The sequence below is a fragment of the Dermochelys coriacea genome, chromosome 11 (genome assembly GCF_009764565.3).
Source record: "Dermochelys coriacea isolate rDerCor1 chromosome 11, rDerCor1.pri.v4, whole genome shotgun sequence".
Lineage (NCBI taxonomy): Eukaryota > Metazoa > Chordata > Testudines > Dermochelyidae > Dermochelys > Dermochelys coriacea.
This window is the reverse complement of record NC_050078.2, coordinates 29119359-29143629: the sequence shown is the minus strand read 5'-3', so window position 1 is coordinate 29143629 and position 24271 is coordinate 29119359. Positions and strand designations below refer to the sequence as shown.

The following is a 24271-nucleotide window of genomic DNA, read 5'->3' as shown; positions in this document are numbered from 1 at the left end:
AATCTTTATGCATAGTAGGAAGTAAATAAACTTGTTTGAAGTAATACACACCACTTGACCCAAAGAAAGTTTTACCTAAATGTTTCCATCTCAAATGTGAAGCTTTGTGTAGAGACTACCACCACTATATTTAAATCAGTGTACGCCAATAAGTGAGTATATGTATCTCTTTTGGTGGATTTTTTTATATACAGAAAAGCTGAACAAATGTTTGGTGAAATGGAGGTCTGGAATGCAATATCAGAGCGTGATCGTCTTGAAATTTATGAAGATGTCTTGTTCTTTCTGTCTAAAAAAGAAAAGGTAATTATTTTTCTTTTAGTTTTCAAGGTTTATCTCAGAGAAAACAATTTAATCTGACCCTATTGAAGAAAGTAAAGAATTTTCTAGGTTGTTTTGACTTTTCTAACTTTCTAACTTTTCTCTTGCCTGTGACTTAGGAAACCCCATCTAGAACTGTTTTACATTGTACAGTATGTGATTATCACTTCCCTGAAATAGGCTTGCTGACTGCAAGTCTATTAACTTCATGTTCCCACAAAGAACAATCTGTTCAATGTGGATATTGCATAAGTGTATATAATGGCTTTTGTTCAAAAGTGCTTTATCATACTCTATACTACATATTGAAACAAATTATCGTCCGGAGCCTCAGCTGGGTATACATCTGCATGTTTCCATTTACATAGCTGAAAATCTGATTTTTATATATATATATAGTATGCACAGTTAACCCTGCACAACATTTTAAGGCACAAACTGAAGAACAACCTGTGTAGTTTAAAAATGTAAGGAGAATTTAGATATTTCCCTAAAATAAAATTTGTCTAACTCCAGGGTTAAGGTCTGTATTCTTGCAAAAAAAAAAAAAAAAAAAAAATCATGCTTTTTGCTGATTAGAAGTGGTCAGAACCCAAGTTTTAGCTTTCCTATGAAAAGCAGCTCCTCCCCCAACACAGTGAGCCCCATGGTTCAGCCCTGGTTCTTTACACTCTTACAGTATGTCTACATAGCAGCTGGAAGACGCCCATTTACTAACTTTGCTCAAGGTAGCATGCTAAGAATAGCAGCATAGCCAGAGTAGCTCAGGCTAGCCACCCAAGTATGTACCTTAGTGATCAGGTGGGATTGTATTCAGGCAGCTAGCCCGAGCTGCTGCCTGTGTTGTCACGTCCTTGCTGCTGTTTTTAGCATGTTAGCTCGATGAGAGCTAACACATGTATTTCATCCTGAGCTGGGAATTTGCCGTTGCATAAATAAAGGCTTAGGACAGTGGTCCCCAAACTCTTGAGGGTTGCGCCCCCTCTTACTTACTCACACACACACACACACAGAGCTGGAAGTGGGGCTGTGGATTGGGGTGTGGCATGGACAGGGGTAAGAGGTCAAAGGTTGGGAGTGGGTATGGGGCCAGGAGCAGGGCTAGGGATGGAGCTGCAGCCAGTGGCCAAGGCTGTGGGCGGAAGAGAGCAGAGACGCAGCCGGGCCCTGGTGGTGGCCAGCAGCTGGGCCCATGGCCAGGAGTGGCTCTGCTTCTAGACTGGGAATGGAGCCATGGCCAGGAGCTGAGAGAGGGGGTGGGGCTGGGAGTGGAGCTGCAGCTGGGCCTTCGTGGAGGCTGGCAGCCAGGCCCCAGCCTATGTGGAGCCACAATGTGGCAGGGGGCAGGGCCATAACAGATCTGGGGCACGGCAGGGCTGAGTGGTGCTCCCTTCCCACCTCCCTGAATGTTCCTTGATGCCCCCCTAGAGGGATGCACCCCACAGTATGGAGACCTCTGCCTTAGGGTCTGTTTACATAGCTCAAGTAAGCTAACCCACATGAGCTAACTCAGTTTAAAATAGCAGTGAAAACACAGCAATTTGGCTTTTAACTCGTCAAGTTCAATCTCAAATTCCCCTATAGGCTTTAATTTGAGCTGCTAATCTGATTTTTAAAAACAGCATCTCTATGTCTTCGCTGCTATTTTAACCTGAGTTAGCTGTTGCGGGTTAGCTAACCTGAGATGAAATAACATTTTCTGTGTGTGCGTCCATCCCTATCTTAAAGAAGAGTGCCATCACTATATCATCAGTAGTCTGGAAGGTCTGGGATCTCTAGCCCACAGGCAGTCTGCATGGTAGATCTGCCATGGACCCTAGAAGCCCAGGGAGCTGCTGATTGAAATTTACATGATTCTTGCCAATTTAATTGCTGCTATTCAGGGAATCAGAAAAAAAGGGCAAATTTTGAAGTACTGAAATTTCCTGTGAAAATTGAGTTTTGGCCAGCTCTAAATGTGACAAGATTATGTACAAGGTGGTATGACCATGGATTCAGGTGATTTTTAAAATCTGTATATATTATTTACTGTTTGTCCAAAATTTGTCATTTTCTTTGTATATAATCAGAGGGTGATACTTGATCTTATCTGATGTGGTACTCAAGGAAAATTAATGCATGGCTGATTTATTTATTTATTTTGCCCTGACTACTCGCTTCAGGAGCAAGCCAAGCAGTTACGAAAGAGGAATTGGGAGGCTTTGAAAAACATTTTGGACAACATGGCTAATGTAACATACTCTACCACTTGGTCGGAGGCCCAGCAGTATCTGATGGACAATCCTACATTTGCAGAGGATGAAGAACTTCAGAGTAAGGAGGGGGAAAAAAAAAAGTGGGAATCTCTTGAAGAGGCTGTGGAACTGGTTTAGTGATGATTATAAATAGTTTAATAGATAGTTTAATAAATAGTTTTTGTTGTTTTTTTGCCAAATCAGCAACTGCTAAATGACAGCTGCCAGCAACTTATGTGAAATCATAGGACTGGAAGGGGCCTCGAGAGGTCATCTAGTCCAGTCCCCTGTACTCGTGGAGGGACTAAGTATTATCTAAACCATTCCCGACAGATGTTTGTCTAACCTACTCTTAAAAATCTCCAATGATGGAAATTCCACACCCTCCCTAGGCAATTCATTCCAGTTCTTAACCACCCTGACAGTTGGGAAGTTTTTCCTGATGTCCAAACTAAGCCTCCCTTGCTGCAATTTAAGCCCATCGCTTCTTGTCCTATCCTCAGAACTTAAGAACAACAATTTTTCTCCCTCCTCCTTGTAACAACCTTTTATGTACTTGAAACGCTTATAATGTCTCCTTTCAGTCTTCTCTTTTCCAGACTAAACAAACCCAGTTTTTTCCATCTTCCGTCATAGGTCATGTTTTCTAGACCCTTTTAATCATTTTGGTTGCTCTTCTCTGGACTTTCCCCAATTTGTCCACATCTTTCCTGAAATGTGGCATCCAGAACTGGACACAATACTCCAGTTGAGGCCTAATCAGCATGGAGTAGAGTGGAAGAATTACTTCTTATGTCTTGCTTACAACACTCCTGCTAATACATCCCAGAATGGTGTTCACCTTTTTTTTTTTTTCAATAATGTTACACTGTTGGCTCATATTTAGTTTATGGTCCATTATGACCCCCAGATCCCTTTCCACAGTACTCCTTCCTAAGCAGTCATTTCCCATTTTGTATGTGTGCAACTGATTGTTCCTTCCTAAGTGGAGTACTTTTGCATTTGTCCTTACTGAATTTCATTCTAATTACTTCAGACCATTTCTCCAGTTTGTCCAGATCATTTTGAATTTTAATCCAGTCCAAAGCACTTGCAACCCCTCCCAGCTTGTATCGTCCGCAAACTTTATAAGTGTACTCTCTATACCAGTATCTAAATCATTGATGAAGATATTGAATCGAACCAGACTCAGAACTGATCCCTGTGGGACCCCACTCATTATGCCCTTCCAGCTTAACTGAACCACTGATTATTACTCTCTGGGAACAATTTTCCAACCAGTTTTGCACCCACCTGATAGTAGCTCTATCTAGTTTGTATTTTCCTAGTTTGTTTATGAGAAGGTCATGTGAGACAGTATCAAAAGTTTTACTAAAGTCAAGATATATTACGTCTACCACTTCCCCAGGCTTGTTACCCTGTCAGCGAAAGCTATCAGGTTTGTTGGACACGATTTGTTCATAACAAATCCATGCTGACTGTTACTTATCACCTTATCTTCTAGATGTTTGCAAATTGATTGCTTAATTATTTGCTCCAGTATCTTTCCGGGTACAGAAGTTAAGCTCAGTGGTCTGTATTCCCTGGGTTGTCCTTATTTCCTTTTTTTATAGATTGGAAAAGGGCAAATATAGTGGAAAGATTTATTTGAAGTATTTGACAAATATCCCTTATGCAGTCTTCCTGTTTCATGGCTATCTTTGGAAATGTGGGCAATAGCATAAGTGCTCTTCTCCTCAGCTCAGTGTTCTTTATGGAAGTCCTGTATTCGTTAATGACTAGGATCTTTCAGTATGAGACCAATTCTTCTGTGTATCTTCTATCTTTCATCACTACTGGATAATGCCCTCCCATTATTACGCTTTAGTGATGAATGAGGAGAGAAGCTGCTAACAGAAAACTATCAGCTAAGAAATTTCTCAGTCAGAAACCTTTTCTTTTTTCCTTTCTAGATATGGATAAAGAAGATGCACTGATTTGTTTTGAAGAACACATCAGAGCTTTGGAAAAAGAAGAGGAAGAAGAAAAACAAAAGAGTTTGCTTAGGGAAAGGCGACGACAACGTAAAAATAGAGAATCTTTTCAAGTTGGTGCAATTTTTTAATCTTTAGAATCTAACAGTTTTCAAATATTCCAGACTTTCATACAGCCTTTTTAAAGTAAGGGTACTAGGTTTTCTTGGCCTGTCTAAAATATATGGATAATTATATATTCCCCTGTGTAGTAAGTCAATTTCTCCATATAGCAATAAAAGGAGTGACACATTTTAATAAGTAGGAAAATGTAATTGGAATGTCGGAAGAGGGGATGAGGGACTGCAGGGGCAGGTGTTGTGCCTGAAATTATTTTTTTAATTGTGTTTTAACAAATGATTAGGTTTCAATTTAATAGTATTTCAGTTGTAACAAAGTATTAGAAAGCACATTTTCAAATATGTGAAAACTGACACTTTTATTCCATCCTATTTTGCAGTTATTTTTGGATGAATTACATGAACATGGGCAGTTACATTCAATGTCCTCCTGGATGGAGTTGTATCCAACCATAAGTTCTGACATCAGATTTACTAACATGCTTGGTCAACCTGGTAAGACTACTTCCTCTTCCAACAATGTAGAAAGTGATACAGGTACAGAGACTGTAGATTTGGGGCAAAATAGAAGTGTGATGTTTATTTTCTAATTTATTTTTTAAAAAGTGCAGCTCTTTGGTTAGAGCTAGCTTTTGACTTCTCTAGTTTTTTCATTAGGATCAACTGCACTTGATCTTTTCAAGTTTTATGTTGAAGATTTGAAAGCACGTTACCATGATGAAAAGAAGATAATAAAAGACATCTTAAAGGTGAGGAAAAATGTGCTTTCCTTAATAAGAGTAACCAATATATGATTTACATTTATTAAACTAATAATGCAACTCTTTGACTCTGGGAGTTGGGATTTCACGTAGCGCTAATGCAGTGTGCATTAGCGCTAACGTGAGAGTTCCTGACCCACCTGGTGCCAAGGAGGTAACTCTCTTGCAGGATAAAGGATTTCTGGTTGAAGTGAATACTACTTTTGAAGACTTTGTTACAGTCATCAGTTCAACTAAAAGAGCTACCACTTTAGATGCTGGAAATATCAAACTGGCTTTCAACAGTGTAAGTTTAACATTCCGTTATGTTCATATTAAGAAAATAGTTTTAGAAAATTTGTTTCATCAGGGCTTGCGTACACAGGGGTCTGAAAAAGCCACCCCCCTGCGTGATGTAAGTTACAGCAACCACACCCCACGCTATGTCGATGGAAGATGCTCTTCTACCGACATAGCTTCAGCTTCTCATTGAGATGGAGTAATTGTGCCGACAGGAAAGCACTCTCCCATCAGCATAGCACGTCTTCACCAGACATGCTACAACAGCACATGTAGTGCAGTAAAGTAGACTTGCCCTCAGAAACTGAAATATTTTCTCTGCATCACATTAGGTGTGTTTTGAGTACTTTGATAAATATAGTGTGTAAAATATACTGCTTATTAAGGGTGTTTTCTTGATATTGTCAGTTTTGAGAATTCAGATTGGAGAGGCAGAGTTCTTGTTCAAAATCTAAATAATCCATCCTAAAGTACAACTGTAGAGTATTCAACAATGTCTTTGTATTAGGAAGCATCAGCTTACAAATGAATTTACATTCATTATTGGCAAGTTGTAACAATCATTCTCTATTGCAGTGGTTTCCAAACTTTTTTGATCGTGCACCCCATCAGTAAAAATTTTTTGAGCATGCACCCCCAATATATGTATATTTATTTATGTATAAATTATATACATGTACTACTGAACTACTATATTATGTAAATTATAAAACACACAAAAAATAGAAATTGAAAAATGAGATAAAGATGAAATAATATTTTTAAAATTTTTGATTTTATTTTATTGTACAAAAACCCTTTTTGCTCTCACTAAAAAAATTAATATTTTTAGAGAGCAATGTGATGGAATAAGCTTTATTTTTGAAAATCTTGGTTTAACACTTCGTGATACAGCGGGCGCTCAGGGTGGAGTGTGGGGTCTGGGAGGGAGTTAGGGTGTGGAATGGTGCTTAGGGTGGGGGTGTGGGAGGAGGCTCGGGGCTGGGGCAGGCAGGAGGTTCAGAGCACTTACCTGGGGCAGCTTCTCTTTAGTGGAGGGGGTGTGCAGGTGGCTCTGTGCAGTGCAGCACCACCCCCATGGCCACGATTCTGGGAGCTGCCACCCCCCCCCCCCCCCCCCGCAGGCAGGGCCACCCAGAACGCAGGGGCTTTAGGGGCTTCAGGGCCCTGGGCTAAGGGGGCCCCGGGGCCCTGGCCTGCAGCTCTAAAGCCCCTTTCGGAATGTGGCCCTGCAAGCACGGGCCGGAGGACTCAGGAGGAGCGGGGCAGCCGTGCAGCCAGCAGCTGGAGAGAAGCAGCGCTTTCCTGTTCAAAGCGCTGCTTCTCTCCGGATGGCTTTGAAGGGGAAAGTGCCGCTTCTTTCTGGCCACTGGCTGTGCGGCTGCTCCTGCTCCTCTACGGGCCGGAGGACTCAGGGCCGCCCCCCCCTTTTTTTTCCCTCCCCTCCAGCGGTGCTCCTCCTGCTGCGCTGCCCTTTTGCTCTGGCGGCGCTCCTCCTGCTGCGCCCCCCAATCAATCGTCTTGCGCACCTTACTTTGGAGACCCCTACTCTATTGTGTCGGATGTGGACTTCATTTGAGGCTTTGTGAGAAAAGAACAAATTTAAAATTTAAGGTTGAGTAATGGAGCAGATAATGAAAATAGGCACAAACAAAATGGTAAAAAAATACCAAAGTTGAAATATCTTGAGGCAAAACTACATGCTACCTAATTATTACTGTTCATTACTTATGTGAATGTTACTGTCACTTGAATGATTTCATGACTTACTTTCTGTAGTTGCTGGAAAAGGCAGAAGCCCGCGAACGTGAGCGGGAGAAAGAAGAGGCTCGCAAAATGAAGCGGAAAGAGTCTGCATTCAAGAGCATGTTAAAACAAGCTACGCCCCCAATTGAATTGGATGCTGTCTGGGAGGATGTATGTATTGTCACTTTTCACCTTATCAGAAATATTGTTTGTTAGTGGTGTGGTTTGTATGCAGATATTTTATGAATAAGCTCTCGTATCTCATAGGCTCCAGCTCAGTGTTACTGCTATCAGTATAATTTACACACATGAAAATAGTTCTTTCCCATCTTTTAAAAGAATTGAGGTAATTAATTTATTTTGCAGTACTATTTTTAACTGGCGAAATGATTATTCTAAAAATATAATTCCCAGGACACAGTTGTGTGAAAGGCAAGCAGTTCACCATAAGTACTTAAAAATCCTATTGTGTTGGTGCTACTTCTACAAAAAAGTTTCAGACCATTATGTAGCTCTTTTTCGTTTTCATAAGACATTTCTGGCATGAAAGTACCTCTGTGTAGATCTGTTTTAATAGCAGATGTTCACTTAGCTCTTTATTTAACTGATTATTCTGCATCATAGGTTGCATTCTGGTAAAGTCCAACATCTATTATAACCATAATTATATGGATAGTATTCATATCTTTTTTTATAAAAAATTATAAATATTGTAATGAAAAACATTAAAATATTTGAGGTTTATACAGTCCCCAAAGTTTTGAAGTTAAAATTTAGGAGAAATCTGAGTACAGTTGGGTGAAACACTTTGGGACAAATGGTGTTGTATCTTGTATCATTTCCTCCAATATCTTAATACAGTATGTTCATAGATACTCATTCAATTCAGATATAACATACTTTTAATATATACTTCTTTAATTATTAAATAGTTAGTAAAATTCCTCAAATATATGTAAGTAGCAACTGGGCTATAAATTTGTAATAAATGCCATGGAAAATATCTTCAAAGAGTGTATTCTGGGTCATATTTGAAGTTCCATTGCTCTTCAATTTTAGAATATGTTTTGAATCAAAATACCGAAGTAAAAGCACATGAAAAGATGGGAGTTGCCTTACCAAGTGTGGGGTCAGTGCTAACGAGCTGAGCCAAGCCAATTCAATTAAGGTGGAAGTGGCTAAAGGGACAGACAGCTCCCTTGAAACCAATGTGAACTGCGTGCACATGTTCAGTGATTAGAACTTGGCCCAGTACATTGATAGGAGCACAAAATTGTCTAAAAATTTCCAACAATTTTGCCCTCTTGCATCTCAAGCAACAGAGTAGATTTTGAGAGGTCTTATATGCAAAAATGCATGCTCTTTAACTGAGAATTAGTTGTACAAATTTTCTCCCAAGCTGTATTTGGCATTCAGTTACTTTATTTAATCAACTTCTGATAATTTTTAATGCACACAGGGATGCGACATCTAGGTGCATCATAAGACAACAAGCATCAATTGTTTAGCTAAGTGTGAAGAATCATTGGAAGAATATGGAAAACTTCAAAATATTCTATCAAAACCCCATTAAATATTGTATTGCTTTTTCTCTGCATTTCCTTTGCCATTGTCTTGTCTATTGTTGCTCTATCAACATATCAATCTCTTTATATGAAGTTTGTTTTCCTTCACATCTGGTTCGTGAAGTGATACCACAATCTGCTGTATGATAGGTGTTTCAAGCTAATAGTGCTATGTTAAATGATAGCTTGTCAAATTGTGGACTAGAATGGCAAGACTAAAAGAAGAGAGCTGCTGTTTCAAACACTTAGAATGATTGGAAAGAAAATGTAGGAAAAATGCATTGATTGTTTGATGGAGGTATTCAGCTGACTTTCTTTGCGTGTGTGTGTGCGTGTGTGAGAGAGAGAGAGAGAGCTTAAGTTTTAAGTGGGGTCAGAGCACTACTTATTTTAAGCATAGCAGAAGTGAACTGTTAGCCATGTAAAAAAAATGAGAATGAGTCTAAACCTTACAGAAAAAACATAGGTAGATATCTGAATATGACAATCTAAATTTTTGGACATTTGGAAGTGTGGAGCACATAGTATACATGAACTTGTTGGGGTAAGAGGTAAATTCACCCTGTAGCAGTAAAATATGTTTTTCCATTTATGAGATGGTTCGTTTTACTTGATTGTTAAACATGTGTGTGTCTGTCTTTTTGTAGTAATATTTCATTATGTAAAAACAACAAGGAGTCCTTGTGGCACCTTAGAGACTAACAAATTTATTTGGGCATAAGCTTTCATGGGCTAAAACCCACTTCATCAGATGCATGGAGTGGAAAAAACCAGCAAGCAGAATACATATATTAGAGCACATGAAAAGATGGGAGTAGCCTTACCAAGTGGGGGATCAGTGCTGACAAGCCCTATTCAATTAAGGTGGAAGTGACCTATTCTCAACAGTTGACAAGAAGGGGTGAATACCAAGAGAGGGAAAATTTACTTTGTAGTGCTAATGAGGCCAATGTAATCAAGGTGGCCCATTTCCAACAGTTGACAAGTTTGTGTTACTCCTTTTCATATAGATCAGAGATAGATTTGTGAAGGAACCAGCATTTGAAGACATCACTCTAGAATCTGAAAGAAAAAGAATCTTTAAAGACTTTATACACGTACTAGAGGTAATATTTTAATTTGTTTTTCATAGCAATTTTGTAGCAGTTTTTTGTAAGGAAAAAAAACTTTCTAAAACTATACTAAACGGTCTTATTTTGTGACACAAATATTAAAGCCTCAGTCTGAAAGTAATGAAGTTTATTATGGTTAAGCTATTTGCATGTGTTTTATTTTTTTATTTGTGATGGAGCTGTTTTCATCTAACTTCCCTTTTCATACATAACTTTTGGGCTAAAATTTTCTTCTGTTGAGAATTTGAGTTATATAATCCCTTCAAAAATTCAATCTGTCTCAAGCTACAGATGACTCATCAAGCTGATGTAGTTTAAAGAGTAAACTGCAACTTGTTTTATTAAAATTTTATTTATTTTAAAGAGATTTTAAATTTGAAATTTTGAAACTTCAAATTTGGCATTAAATAGGTCTTAATGAGAAGTACATATTTTACCAAATTTGGGGGGAGGGCATTCAAATTAGTTATGTTTTAAAAAATGCAAGACTAAACATGCATAAAGGAAAATATAAGCTGTTTGCATCCATCTTCAAAGTGTGATGCTAAGTCATTTCTGACTCTTTTAATTCTTGATTTTACAACTTTAATGGTGTATTAATGGCAGTTTCTTTACATTTTTTAAAAATTAAATTTAATGTTGCATATTAGGAAAGGTTACAAACAGTAAGATTTCAAATGTTACATTGTTTTAACAAATTGATGTCCGTGAACACGAGTGTGTCTTTTGGGCTGGTGCTAAGAAATTGGTCAATTTACATCATGTAGTTTAAAACAAGTATAATGTTTGGATTATTTTATACCACAGCACGAGTGTCAACATCATCATTCAAAGAATAAGAAACATTCTAAAAAGTCTAAAAAGCATCACAGAAAACGGTCTCGCTCCCGTTCGGTAAGACCTTTCTTAGAATAATATGTGAAAACTACTTTTACAACACATTGTCTTGCAAGGCTAATATTGAACTCAAAATGTTCTGTTTAAAAGGGCTCAGAGTCTGATGATGATGATAGCCATTCAAAGAAGAAGAGGCAACGCTCAGAATCTAGATCAGTTTCTGATCGTTCTTCCAGTGCAGAATCTGGTAAGCTATTTTCCCCTCTCCTCTGTTAGAACAAGCTTTGTCATGATAATGTTGGGTCTTAATGTTTTATTGATACTTGCTTACTTTTTTTCCATGTATTGTAGAGAGAAGTTACAAGAAGTCAAAAAAACACAAGAAGAAAAACAAAAAGAGAAGACACAAGTCTGTAAGTACAGCTTATTAGGGCTGTCAAGCGATTAAAAAATTAATTGCATGATTAATTGAGCAGTTAAACGATAATAGAATACCATGTATTTAATATTTTTGGATGTTTTCTACATTTTCAAATATATTGATTTCAATTACAACACAGAATACACAGTGTACAGTGCTCACTGTGTTTATTTTTTATTACAAATATTTGCACAGTAAAAAACAAAAGAAATAGTATTTTTCAGTTCACCTAATACATGTACTGTAGTACAATCTCTTTATCATGAAAGTTGAACTTACCAATGTAGAATTGTATACAAAAAAAATAACTGCATTCAAAAATGAAACAATGTAAAACTTTTAGAGCCTACAAGTCCGCTAGGTCCTACTTCAGCCAATCACTCAAACAAGTTTGGTTACAATTTGCAGGAGATAATGCTGCCTGCTTCTTGTTTACAATGTCACATGAAAGTGAGAACGTGTTCGCATGGCACTGTTGTAGCCGGCATTGCAAGTTATTTATGTACCATATGCGCTAAAGATTCATATGTCCCTTTATGCTTCAACCACCATTCCAGAGGACTTGCGTCCATGCTGATGACAGGTTCACTTTATTTACACAGGATTCACCAGAATCTGATACTGAACGAGAAAAGGATAAAAAAGAAAAAGAGAGAGAGAATGAAAAGGATAGACCTAGACAAAGATCAGAATCAAAGCATAAATCTCCTCCTAAAAAACGGCCTGGAAAAGATTCTGTAAGCTTTCTTGGTTTTATTTTGTGTAATGTCTGTGAGGGTTTTTTATTTTATTTTGGCTAAATACAATATAGTAGCTTTACAGAGCCACATAAAAATATACAACTAATTAAAGAGTAGCTTGCTAATTTATAAGCTAAGGATTTATTTACAGTGATTTTTTATCTGTAATGTACCAAATGTTCCAAGAAGATTTGAAATTATTATTAATGTATGTTTGGGGATCTGTGTAGCTTAGTAATTCTGAATGTGGTTTTGTGTAGATGTCACATTTTCATTTTAAAGCTGTATTTTAATGATTGATTATGGTGCCAAAAAAACCTCAAAACTGAAAGTGAAGTACACTGACGTTCCACTACATTCCTAAAACATTTGGGTTTTGGGCCATAGTCCATATGGCTTGCATGCTATTATTGTATTCATGTTTAAACATTGTTGATCTTTTAGTCTAGAACAGAGGTAGAAAACTTATTTTTTGTCAAGGTCCAAGTTTCTTGGTCAAGGTTGAGGCTCCAGAGAAAATAATAATAATAAAAAAATATAATAATGGTAAGTAAATAAAAAGATTCTGAGGCCCATTCAAAAGGGCTTGGTGGTCCAGACTTGGCCCGCCATCTCCCTATTGACTATCCTGGTCTAGAACCTGACAGACTAGATTTGATGGAGCAGTCTTTCATCTCTGGGTGTAGCTGTCCTTTTCCCCACTGTTGATTTAGCACTGGTGGAGCTGCACTGGAGCTAGACCAGTGGTGGAAGAAAGTACTAACGGAGGTAAGTGGTTCTTGGGCTTTTTGAAGGCAAAGAATGTTGTTGAGAGCACTTCCAGGGTCCATATTCGACTATAGCATCCGTTCTGAGTAACGTGTATTTTGGAAACTATATAGACTGGATTTTCAAAAGAGACTAAGGGAGTTAAGTAACTGAATGAGAAATTCTCTCAAGCTCAACACTGTTGGCTCCTATGAGAGAGCATGTTGTAATGCTGTCAATGAGATGTGTAGGTTGCAACTGTACCCTGTTGTTCAGTCCTTTCACAAACAGAAGTCTGTCAGAACTCACTCACCCTTCTCCCCACAGAGATAAAGTGATAATTCATTGGGATGTGTCCTCCCAGAACAATCCATTTTGGCATCTATCACCCCTTAGGCTCCTTCAAAAATCCCAACCATACATCCTATGGGGTAGGGGACATATTGTGCTGGGAGCATGGACCCAAGAGTAGCTAAGCTCTCAGGCCCTGTCTACATTAGGCTTTTTTGCTCAAAATTGCCCACTCTTGTTTCTACTGGTAGACTAATGGTGGGTGCATTAGTGTAGATAGGGCTCCAGACAGCTGCTGGTAGTCTGAATAGAGCTGTGTGAATAATTGATTGTTTTGGGGAGGGAAGAGAGGGAGGTTTGTCAATTTGGGGCAGGAGAATAGATTTCTGGGCAAACCAATAACTATTTTTTTCTTTTGACAAATCAAAACATTGGGGGGGAAATCATTTTGGGTGAAAAAACATTTTATCTTGACAAAATTGAAATTTTTCATTTTGATTTTGACAATTTTAAAGGGTCTTTTATTTAATAATTTAATAACATTAAAGGCAATTTTTAAATGAAAATTTATTTGAACTAAAAAATCAGAATGCGTTTCAAACATATTGAAATAAAAATGTTTCTATTTGTTTGGAAACAGTTTCAGTTAAAAAAAAAATATTGAAACTGACATAAATTTGGAAGATGTTTTAGTGTTATAAACTATGGCCCAGGTAGTACTTGTGAAGACCTGCTTATAGCAGGGTTAAACAATATGGTGGTTAAAACACAAGCTGTCACCTAGAACGTTGTCTACTCCAATGCTTTCACTGTTGCTACCAATATTGGTAGCAGTGATGAAAAATTTGTGACAAGAAATCTAGTGTTTAAACCCTGCTTGGGATGCTTATCTTCTGAGAACAGCTGCACACAAGTATATTGCATATTGCACTGTGGGATGTAGGATTAGAATTCAGCAAATGTTTTCATGTTATATTGCTTCACTTGTCAATTCCTTTAAATATGGAATGTATACCCTTGATTTTCCGGCTATATTTCCTAATGAAGGCCAGAAAGCAGTATTGGAACACGTGCAATAGCTGCTGTGGGTGAATTACAGTGTGTTCTTTTTGACAGGTTTCAGACTAGCAGCCGTGTTAGTCTGTATTTTGCAAAAAGAAAAGGAGTATTTGTGGCACCTTAGAGACTAACAAATGTGTTCTTGTATTCTTTGCAGGGTAATTGGGATACATCTGGCAGTGAACTGAGCGAAGGGGAATTGGAAAAACAGAGAAGAACCCTCTTGGAACAACTGGATGAAGATCAATAACATTATTTATACCAAATACATTTACAGTAGGATTTAATAAAAGAAACTGATGTCTAATTCAGGACATGAGTTCTGATATTGTGAGTTCCATTGTTGAAATAACAGTGGGTTTTAATGATACTGCATAAATAAATGCATTCAAGTAATATCATTATAGGGCCTGGCATCAAATCTAGAAAAAACAGGAAATTCGGAGTTAAAGTTGAAGTTCTGTTCTTGACTTGCTAGGCAGCATATATATTCTGTACACCCTCGAGCCCTTTGATGAATGGAAGTTGTTTCACTTCTGACTCTGGGTCCTGCCTACTCTGGCCAGGGAAAGTATTAGCACCTTTCTAGCAATCCATGTCTTAAACGCAGTTCTTTCTGGAAAGGTGCTAAACCTGTTTTTACAGGCCAGTGGAGACAAGCTAAATTTCCTTTTTGGAAAGATTCAAAATGTAGTTTCTTGTGGTTTAATTGTCTTTGTGTGTTTGTTTTTAATTTTTTTTGGCAGGAGGAGGAAATGGAGAGGGAATAATGAATCCATTTCTTGATTTATAGTAGTACAGAGAAGCACCAGAAACAGAAATTGCTTTGTGCACTACATTACTGGCCAAACTTATGGTTTTGATAATTTGTATTAAACAAAAAATGTGACGTCCTGGCTGAGACTTTCTATGTCAAGTTTCATCTTGGAGTGAATTTTTATGGTAAAGTTTTAAAACCCTTACAAATAGGTGTTTACGATGTAAGTCTGCTAGGCCCTTCATTACAGTGGTACTAGAGGGCGCTGCTGTAAAATAGCCACCACTTTTATTAAAGTAAAACCTGATATATATATATTAAAATGGCTGAGGGCATTATTTCAGCATTTATCTTGATAAGAAAATTTAACATAAAATCAACTTGTAAATTAATTTCAATATGTTGCCTTAAGGACCTGCTGAAGAATGTACCACCAAATTTTAAATAGCCGTTGCAATATTAATGTAGAAAATCAATGTATTAAACCTTTTTCTTTTAAAAAAAAAAAAATCTTAAAAAAAACTAGTATTGTTTTTAAAAATTCAGCTTCTCCCCCCCCCCCCCCCCTCCTTTTGGTAGCCTCTGACCAGTTTTGCTTTTGAGGAAAAATTCTACTTTCCCTATTCAGTGACAAGTATTGACTACTGTGGTACACATTCTGAAACCTTTCTGATTGGAATATTTTTGTACATTTTTATCAATTATTAAATTTTGTCCTCTAGCGTGTACTGGTATTTATTTCTAGTTTTAAATACTCTGTACAGCTCTGATTGATGGAATTAAGCAACATGTGTTCACTCAATTTTTATTTTGAAGACTGTGCACAGAGTTTAGCTTCCTTTTCAGTGTATTAATCCCTTTTACTAATACATATGACCAATGTTACCAGTACATGAATGCCTAAAAAGCCCATTTAAGATCAATGCCTAGAACTGCAGCATTCACACAGAATATTTTCAGTAGGATGGGTAAGTGAGTCAACTTTTTAAGGTTGCTCTTTGAGACTGAAACTTTTCAATTGAAAGAAAATATTTGTTAGAGATCTATTTGGTCTGCTATATTCAAGAAGGAAATGACAGGTTTTTGTATTAAAGAATATTCAGTATACACATCTAACATTAGAAACGCTAGTCATCCATCACTATGTAACATACCTGTGAATCACTCGTTACTGAAGAAATACCTTATATGACTTTTGCGAAGGTAGGGTTTGAGGTAAAGAATTCAAATACATTGTATTTTATATATAATAAAATGTTTCATGCTAAGTATCCAAAAAACTGCAAATGAACTAAAATGTTGGCAGTGGGACTGTTCCATATTTCTGCACCATGCCCAGCAACTATCCGAAGTGTGGAAAGTTGCAGGTTAGTCTGTGTGTCAGGAATTGAGCGCTGATCATGGGTATATGGCTATATAAAATTACAGTTAGATTTTAAATATATATATTTTGCTAACCTTGTAAAATTCACTTTCCTGTGTTTATATTTTAAAAAGAGCAAATACATTGGTATTGTAACAATTAGGTTAACTCTATAGTGAAAAACAAAACAAAACACAAAATTTTAGGGTGATAGTATGCAGTACACAGTTCATCACGTCTAATACTTGGTTTTACATTGACAGATTTAAGGAAATGTTAAAGGTAGCAAATTAGTTTAGAATTTTTGACAGGTAATAATGGTTTTGAAAACACATTAGAATTTGTGTAAAATACTTTTATTGCCTAGCATAGTATACATGAAGAAACATGTTTCTAAGTAAATATTACTTTTAAAAGGTTTGTCTTTATTTTTCCATTAAAAATAAAAAATGTAACTGTAAATTATTCTAATGGAATGTATTTCTTTTGTATTTCTCAATCAGATCTTGCAAAAGCCTTCCCAATAGGAAATACAATCTCATTTAAATCTGTTTTGGCAAGGCACAGCTTGTTTTCTGATCTTGAGAAAAAAGTATTTTTCCTCCTCCCATCTCCTCCCCCTTCAAAAAAAAAAAAATTTTGCAGCCTCATGTTTTTCAATGGATGGGACTGTTCCTTCTTTGTGTGATAGAAATACCCACAGGCAGAACACTTCCTATCTACTCATAAACAGCAACAACAAAATTCAGTCTTGCCTTTTGAGAAGAAAAAAGACTATCACAATCCCTTGCTTTCAAATTCTGTAGTTGTCTTGAAATTATAGGGGTTACTGGCAAAATAAATTTAGTTTTCCTTTTATTAATAATGCTATTGATTACTAAAACAAAGAATGTTTAAAAGTCTAACTCAGTGTTTGATTTGCTGTGTCTCTTTTGCACAATGATCAGGTTGACTGAAAGTTACCTTTCCTGTTTGTAGTCAGTTTCACTTGAATCCCAAGCACTAGCTTTAATGCTGTGATGCTTGGGTTGCATATTCTGCAGGGCTATCTTGAATCCACCCCCCCCCCCCCGTTTTTGTTTTTATTTTATTTTGCAGGGTGGGGGATTTATTTTGTTAAATTTAAATTTTTGAAAAGGGCTTAAGGTTTGGTTACAAGATGTTTTCTCTTAAATTTGAGCTTCACCACATTTTGTTAAATTGTGTTATCACTTACGCCCCTTATTACATTTATGGCATAATTTATTCACCACTACTATAAATAACTTGTCTGCCATTTTATTCTTATTATTTTAATAGATTAAATTTTGCTGCAGAAATATTGTAGCACATTTATTTACACAACATTTTTATTCTTTTGCAGTGTATTTCTCATAATGAATTTTTGCCTGGCATCACTGAAAATCTTCTTTTGAGATGGGGGAAGAAGGGAAGAAAAAAGTCATGGGGGTGAATTGTCTGTTTAGGTGTTGATTCTTTTTTTTTTTTTTTTTTTTTCCCCTACTCAGATATTAATTAAATCTGTTCACCGGATATTGATTGCTGGTGAGGGTGCTGAGCCTTGATAAATACAAACCTTATACTCAAAGAGCAGCTTGAACTATGCATGAAAGTGCTGAGAAAAGCAAATTTTTTCTTTTATGACAGTGTCAAGATCTATTAGCAATTTTACTGCAAGAAAAAATGCTTGTTAATCAAAAGGTATAGGATTTGAAATGTTTATCAAGGAAGCTAGACCAGGGTAAGACTTTGACAATTAGTGACTGATAAGTAAACATTTAAGATAGTTTTTTGTTTATGGTACACCTACCTTGAAAAGTAGAAGTGTTTATAAAATAACCATATTGTATATTGATATTTCCCAGAATTGTGATGTGTCCTTAATATAATCACTTCCTTGCTTTAGAGTACAGTTTTTGTATTTATTGGTTTAAAAGCTAGTATAAAGCAGTAAAAACCCATAGCACAAATACAGTTAGATTGGAAATTAAGTTTCGCAGCTAGAAGGACTTTATACTAGTTTATCTACAAGCATACTAAAGAACTGTACTCCTTACTATATAGTAGATTCTATACCTATAGAGCTAAAGGGGTACAAAATCTGTATAGACCAGCCTAAAGACAAATACTGCCTGAGTCGCTTTCCTTTTACTTTAAATACTTTTTTTAAACTGTTACATTTAAATCCACAGCATTTGGGATCTCTTTGTTGCAAGCCAAAAATGTGTATTTTTTGTAAATTAAAAATGGAGGACCCCCCATTCACAAGCCCTAAATAGAGATTAGTGAGGTCTGTGAATGGAGGGGTGCGAGGACATGGGTTGTTAAGAGTTTGTAAATGTTAAATGATATTTGCGGGTGGGGGGGTGTGAGTTTGTACACTGTTACTCTTTTATTCAGAGATCCTGTGTTTTGAGAGGAAAATGCTATATGAAAAGTGCTCTAGGAACTTCCTTTGGTCATTGATCTTGAGACTGTTAAAGTAGCTCAGAGTAGAAACTCTCTGTGATTATTGTAATGTCAGAACCAGGATAAACGGCTTGATTTAGCAGATTTAACTGAATCATTTACTGGTGAATTTTACTTCTGCATAAACCATGTTTATTTTGGACAGGATATTGCAGAAGTAACTGAGTCTCCAGTGGTAAAATGCAGGTCTTACGACTCCATATTACCTCCACTCCTGCATACGCAAAAAGAAAAAAAAAAAAAAAAAGTGGTCTCTGCTCATCATATTTGCAGTTGCTACAAAAATTTTTTTAAAGCCACGAAATTTTGTTTTCTTCCAACCCAGCCAGGGTCCTAAAACTGTTGCTTGGTAGGAAAAATTGGCAAAACACACTCTGATGAAAAGAAGTTTTAAGGTGAAGAGCACAAAGAAAATGGTCTTAATTCTTTCCTGGTGTAAGTCTGCTGACTTGAATGGAGAAAATTAGCCAAAATTTGAAGTTTCTAATGAGTGCCTTGCCTCCACCTGAGTTGACTTTGTTTATTGCCTGTGTTTCATAATGTTAGCATGGAAATGGGACCAATCGTAGCTTCACAGAATGGGGTGCTGTGTGGGTGAGTTTCCTTTCCATCTTTGCCATTACTATTGTTTGTCTGTGAGGCTAGGTTAAGCAGGCTTTGTTGTTCAGTGTTTCTCTCCAAAATAAAATACAGAATCATTGGATGAGACTGCTTCAGTTTTGCAAAAAGTTGTGGCACAGGGCAGAAGCTAGTGAGAAAACCTGGGATTCCCCCTGCCCCCTCAGTCTCTGATAAACTGCAGATATAAGTGACATTTCTGTGAGAATAAGTTGTTCCATCATCATACTCATGATCCATTTGCTAGCAACCGCTGCATAAAAATATAGTATAAACACACCAAAGAAAAAGAACCATGGATTACCATATAGTAGTGTAAATAGTTTATTTGATCATATGCCATGAACAGAACAGAAAAGTAACATGAACTGCTTTTATAAAACACTTCTAATATTGCTAAGAAGCAGGTCTATTACTAGAAAAACATCAAAGAGAACATGCCAATATTACAGTCCACTTGTATGGTAACGTTATTTGCTGTCTAGAGTTAAGTTATAAAATGCTTTTGAGCTTACGAGTTTGACCCATTTGACTAATAAATGTACTTAAATTACATTGCCAAATTATTTTCTCTTATACAGATTAAAACTCTTGTCACTATCAGTGAAGAAAGAGGCAATTTTGGCATGTTCTCTTTCGCATGTTGAGTACACGTTGCTGTAAATGAGAGAATAGGTGGCAGTTTTAATGTAAACTTTCTGTAAATAGGTAAGCGGAAGTCTGTGGTAACTGAGCCCCAAACTGTCCATTTAGTTAAATATAAAAAACAAAACTATAAGTTAAAATAACATTCAGATTGTATAGCACAGGCTGATGCATTTTTTAAACAATATTTACAATATTACCCAGAGGCTAAAGTGGGAATTAAAGAGAAGTGTAAAAACCATAAAAAACTGCACCAATTTTGTAGCAAAATATCTGTACATTTAAAAACAGATTCATATAACTACACATTATTCAAGGAAAATGGGACCTTCACCAGTGGTTCACATAAAGCACAACATAAAAGAAAAGAAACTCAGTGGTTAAATACTATACAATAAATTTTACAATTAACATACTGATGCAACGCTACCAGGAACGGTAAGCCACAAGCAAAATGTATCATCTTTGAAAGTACAAATTTAGCCTCAGTCCAGTTCTTGACTTTGGAATAGATCAAGTGCCCTGCCATTGTAGGATAAAATAAAATTCCATTATAACAATAAATTGATCTGCACCAGTAGCACTGTGTATATATTTAAATATTGCCAAGCCTAATACAATAAGCTCAATTTTAAAGTGTAAAATGCAATATATAAAAACTAAGAATTTAGAAGTTGGGATGCATTTGAACAACAAATGTCCCTTTGCATTAAGTGATCAGAACTCGATTGTCAAAGGAAAAAAATACTTACTGGGTTACCGTTCTTGCTCAATGCAGATGCAAGTTTAAAGCTTATACATGGGGTATTAAAGTCCTCTCTCAGCAGGGCACAAGATTATTTCACTGAGTTAATAACTGAACAGTAATGGTCTTCAGAAATCCTAATACTGATTAATGAGATGTTAATATCTTAGTGCTAATTAATAAATACACGTTGTTATTCAAAAGCTGCCTCTATCTGAAGAACATAGTAAATGAGTCTTTTACAACGTTCTTGTTTCATATATCTTTGCAATGCATTCATACCCTCCCAGCTATCCCTCACTGCTTATCCCACGTTGCACACTGGCATACAAAAAGCAGAATCTCGACATGAAGAATAGTTTGTGTTCATTTGATATAAACCTTGTGTTCACTGAATTATGTCTTTAACACATCTTATTTGTATTAGGCAGGGGTTTGTGTATGGTTGAAAGGTAGTTCATTTTGTAATTACTTCCCCCTTGCACAGGGTAAGCCCTTAAATATATATATTAAAAAAATGCTAATAAGTGCAGTTGAAGGTTAAGGTTAATTCCTTAGTGGACAGGACAGGAATGCATTGAAAAGCTTAAGTCCACAGCAGACTGCATCCAAGTATTACTTATTTACAACCTGTCAGGAAATCAAGAAGGGCCACTGAAGGCCAATCACTAAATTTCATGTAATAAAAAAAAATCATGTATTTTACATTTTGGTTAAAAATACTGAATAATGTATTGGTGTAAAAAGATACCCAATCAAATCAAGTCCTATTGCTTTAATTAATTTGAGCAGGTACTTCACTTTTAGGCACTTGTTAGCTATGGTTGAGTAGAGAGCCCATCACTTTTACGTTCCTATGCATTTTCTATATTTTTGAGCCCTTCAGAAGGTAATTTTACTGTATTCAAGGCTATAATTAAATGGTAGCACATATAGTTCACATGGACAAGGTATCATTCAAGCACACGCTCTACTTTTCACATGCAAATCTCCAGATCACATGGTTATTTCAGCACCATTTACAGAGCGCAAGTTCTGATCATCAAAGCGTCTCCTAACGCTTCTCCTTACCGCATCGGCTCGTCTGTATGGCTGGTTTCTAAGATCTGCAAAAAGGAAATAGGATATCAGAAACGGGTAAACTAAATGTCATTTGTTTAGAAAAGAAAGTCCTTCTGGCAGCCAATCAAAGCAGCTTGTGTAGAAAGAGTAAAGGGCCTTTAAACCCATTGAGAATTAAACTAATATGATTTGTTCTTATTAATAAACACAAAAAAGGTAATACTGGTGGTATTCTTGTCTAAATCGATTCATGCTGTCAAGTTTGAAGTTATAATTTTATATTTACTAAAATCATTGTGAAAGGCAACATCAATTAGAATCAATAGAACTGAATTTTTTTTAAGATGTAATCACTAGAATCGTAATTTGATCAGTAAAATTTTTCTGAAAGGGGCTGGAAGCTGAATCAAAACTCAAAGTAGGATAATGTTTTAAATTGTTCTTTCCAAAGCAATAATTTTATGCCTTTTATACATCTATCTTTGGAAAAAAAGGAACATGGAAAAAGTGGATACTACACAATTACTATATGGTAAAACGGTAAAGGTTCTATTCTGTTCCATTGCTACTCGTCTGACAAGGATCCAAAAATACTTTCCCATGTGGCTGCAGCCACACAATGATGACTTCATGCTTCCATGACCAGCTAAATCTCCACCTGCTCCCGGTGAAGTCAGAAACTACAATGGGGATAAATTTGGGTCATAATCTGTCCTGATGATTGCTATTTATGGAAGTAGGTCTCTTGGGAATGATGACTGGGGATATACTGAGCATGCTCAGTATGGCCCTTGCTATTCTAATACATGGGAAAGTTTCTTCTGCTAGGGAAGAAATTTCAGTGAGGCTAGGGTAGCTGAAGCCCTTTCCATATCTTAGCTTCCATGGCTTTTGGAAGTCATAGCTTGGTTGGTGTTTTGTTTAAAGGCAGCTCCTAGCTCCCCCTAGCCATGTGTACACTATCAGCAGGGGCAGACAATGCATGATGTTCAGCTGCTTCTGCCTGCACATCGATTTGTGCAGCTTTTTGCCCATCTCTTAGGTGTACTCCACATGCCCCTGAAGCACTGTGCAGTACAGTCCTGACAGCAGCAGAACAGGCTGGGGAACAGCTCTAGGGCATAGGACACAGAACTATTTTGGGCAAACTTGGAGGGGCCAAATTTTTTGGCCAAAATGGAAAAAAGGGCCAGGGAAAGCGGGCACCAGTCATAGTAAGCACTCATGGTTCTAATAGAATATCAGGGTTGGAAGAGACCTCAGGAGGTCATCTAGTCCAACCCCCTGCTCAAAGCAGGAGCAATCCCTAGTTTTTGCCCCAGATCCCTAAATGGCCCCCTCAAGGATTGAGCTCACAACGCTGGGTTTAGCAGGCTAATGCTCAAACCCCTGAGCTATCCCTCCCCCCCCATACGTCAAACAATCTTTTGTTCCTGTCATGAGTGCAGGGGACTGGACTAGACCTCAAGCTCTCTTTCAGTCCTATGATTCAATCATCTTTTATAGTTTAGTAAAGGTCACTTCATTTTATATGAAAAACATCTGGCATCTTTTCCATGGGTCCCCCTGTTGGTCACTCATAATGCTAGATGTATAGCCCTTTCTTTTGCTGACAGTTGAGCCAGGGAGAGAGGACAGGGCTTTTACCCTTCCCAAATGGCAATAAGGGGAGAAGTTTAGGAATTCACTGTACCTATTAGGAAAACTATAGTGGGGGAGACACACCTACGCAACTCCAGGGAAGTTCTAAAACCAAAAAGGCTTGAAAGCTGTCCCTTATTTTAATTTCTCTGCATTTGCTGAAGCCATTGCTGTATCTCTAGAGCTTTATTTACTCCCAAAGCTTGCAGATCTGCAGTAGGGAGGAGAGAAAGAAACCCAGAATCAGGAGTCAAGATGCACATGAAAGTCAGTTACTGTACATAAGCCTCCCCTGGGAGCAGCAATTTAGTTCATCCTAGCCCATGGTCTACCAAGCCATATAACACAAGTGTATCTTTTATGTCTTTGGATTCTCACCAGTATTACATTTAGTCATATTTATCAGCAATTTGTCTGGCATACAGAGAGAGGAGGAAGCTAAGTAAAAAGTGATGCTTGCCAGCTCTGTGTATCCTCCACCACCGGTGTGCTAGAAGAAATCCTTACCCTCGAGTGAACATTTGGAAATTTAGTGATATTATTCTTCTTTAGGGCTAAACAGAAAAAAAAACAAAATGATGGTTAAATAAAAAATGGGATGGAAAAAGAAGAGCAACTCAACTTAGTGTTCAAAAATCCCAGGCATGTTAGCCAAGAGAGTAAGAAGAGAGAATGAGGCCAAGGCTACAAGAAGAGGTTAGAAACAGGAAGGAAAGGACAAGATGGCTATCCTAGTCTCTCGCTAACAAAATTCCAAGCTGCTTTG

At 37.1% G+C, this 24271-nt stretch overlaps 2 protein-coding genes across 19 annotated transcripts in view; one reads left to right on the top strand and one right to left on the bottom strand.

Moving 5' to 3' along the window:
• PRPF40A (pre-mRNA processing factor 40 homolog A) overlaps positions 1-15684 on the top strand; it is a 45379-nt gene extending 29695 nt beyond the window's left edge. For 2 of the 7 annotated variants that reach the window (XM_038421475.2, XM_038421478.2), the window contains exons 14-26: positions 195-303; positions 2484-2634; positions 4508-4641; positions 5028-5142; positions 5305-5396; positions 5578-5694; positions 7467-7604; positions 10009-10104; positions 10918-11004; positions 11098-11194; positions 11299-11360; positions 11971-12105; positions 14363-15684. In XM_038421475.2, the coding sequence (XP_038277403.1) occupies positions 195-303; positions 2484-2634; positions 4508-4641; positions 5028-5142; positions 5305-5396; positions 5578-5694; positions 7467-7604; positions 10009-10104; positions 10918-11004; positions 11098-11194; positions 11299-11360; positions 11971-12105; positions 14363-14455 (1426 nt within the window). In that variant the 3' untranslated portion in view covers positions 14456-15684. Of the gene's footprint in view, positions 1-194; positions 304-2483; positions 2635-4507; positions 4642-5027; positions 5185-5292; positions 5397-5577; positions 5695-7466; positions 7605-10008; positions 10105-10917; positions 11005-11097; positions 11195-11298; positions 11361-11970; positions 12106-14362 lie in introns of all 7 variants that reach the window. The other 5 variants (XM_038421473.2, XM_038421474.2, XM_038421470.2 and 2 more) reach the window with 3 other exon arrangements.
• A 4036-nt stretch (positions 15685-19720) lies between these two features.
• Positions 19721-24271, bottom strand: part of FMNL2 (formin like 2) — a 259549-nt gene continuing 254998 nt past the window's right edge. For 4 of the 12 annotated variants that reach the window (XM_038421457.2, XM_038421464.2, XM_038421467.2 and 1 more), the window contains one exon: positions 19721-21908. In XM_038421457.2, coding sequence (XP_038277385.1) covers positions 21799-21908 — 110 coding nt within the window. In that variant the 3' untranslated portion in view covers positions 19721-21798. Of the gene's footprint in view, positions 21909-23965; positions 24060-24271 lie in introns of all 12 variants that reach the window. The other 8 variants (XM_038421460.2, XM_038421469.2, XM_043505123.1 and 5 more) reach the window with 4 other exon arrangements.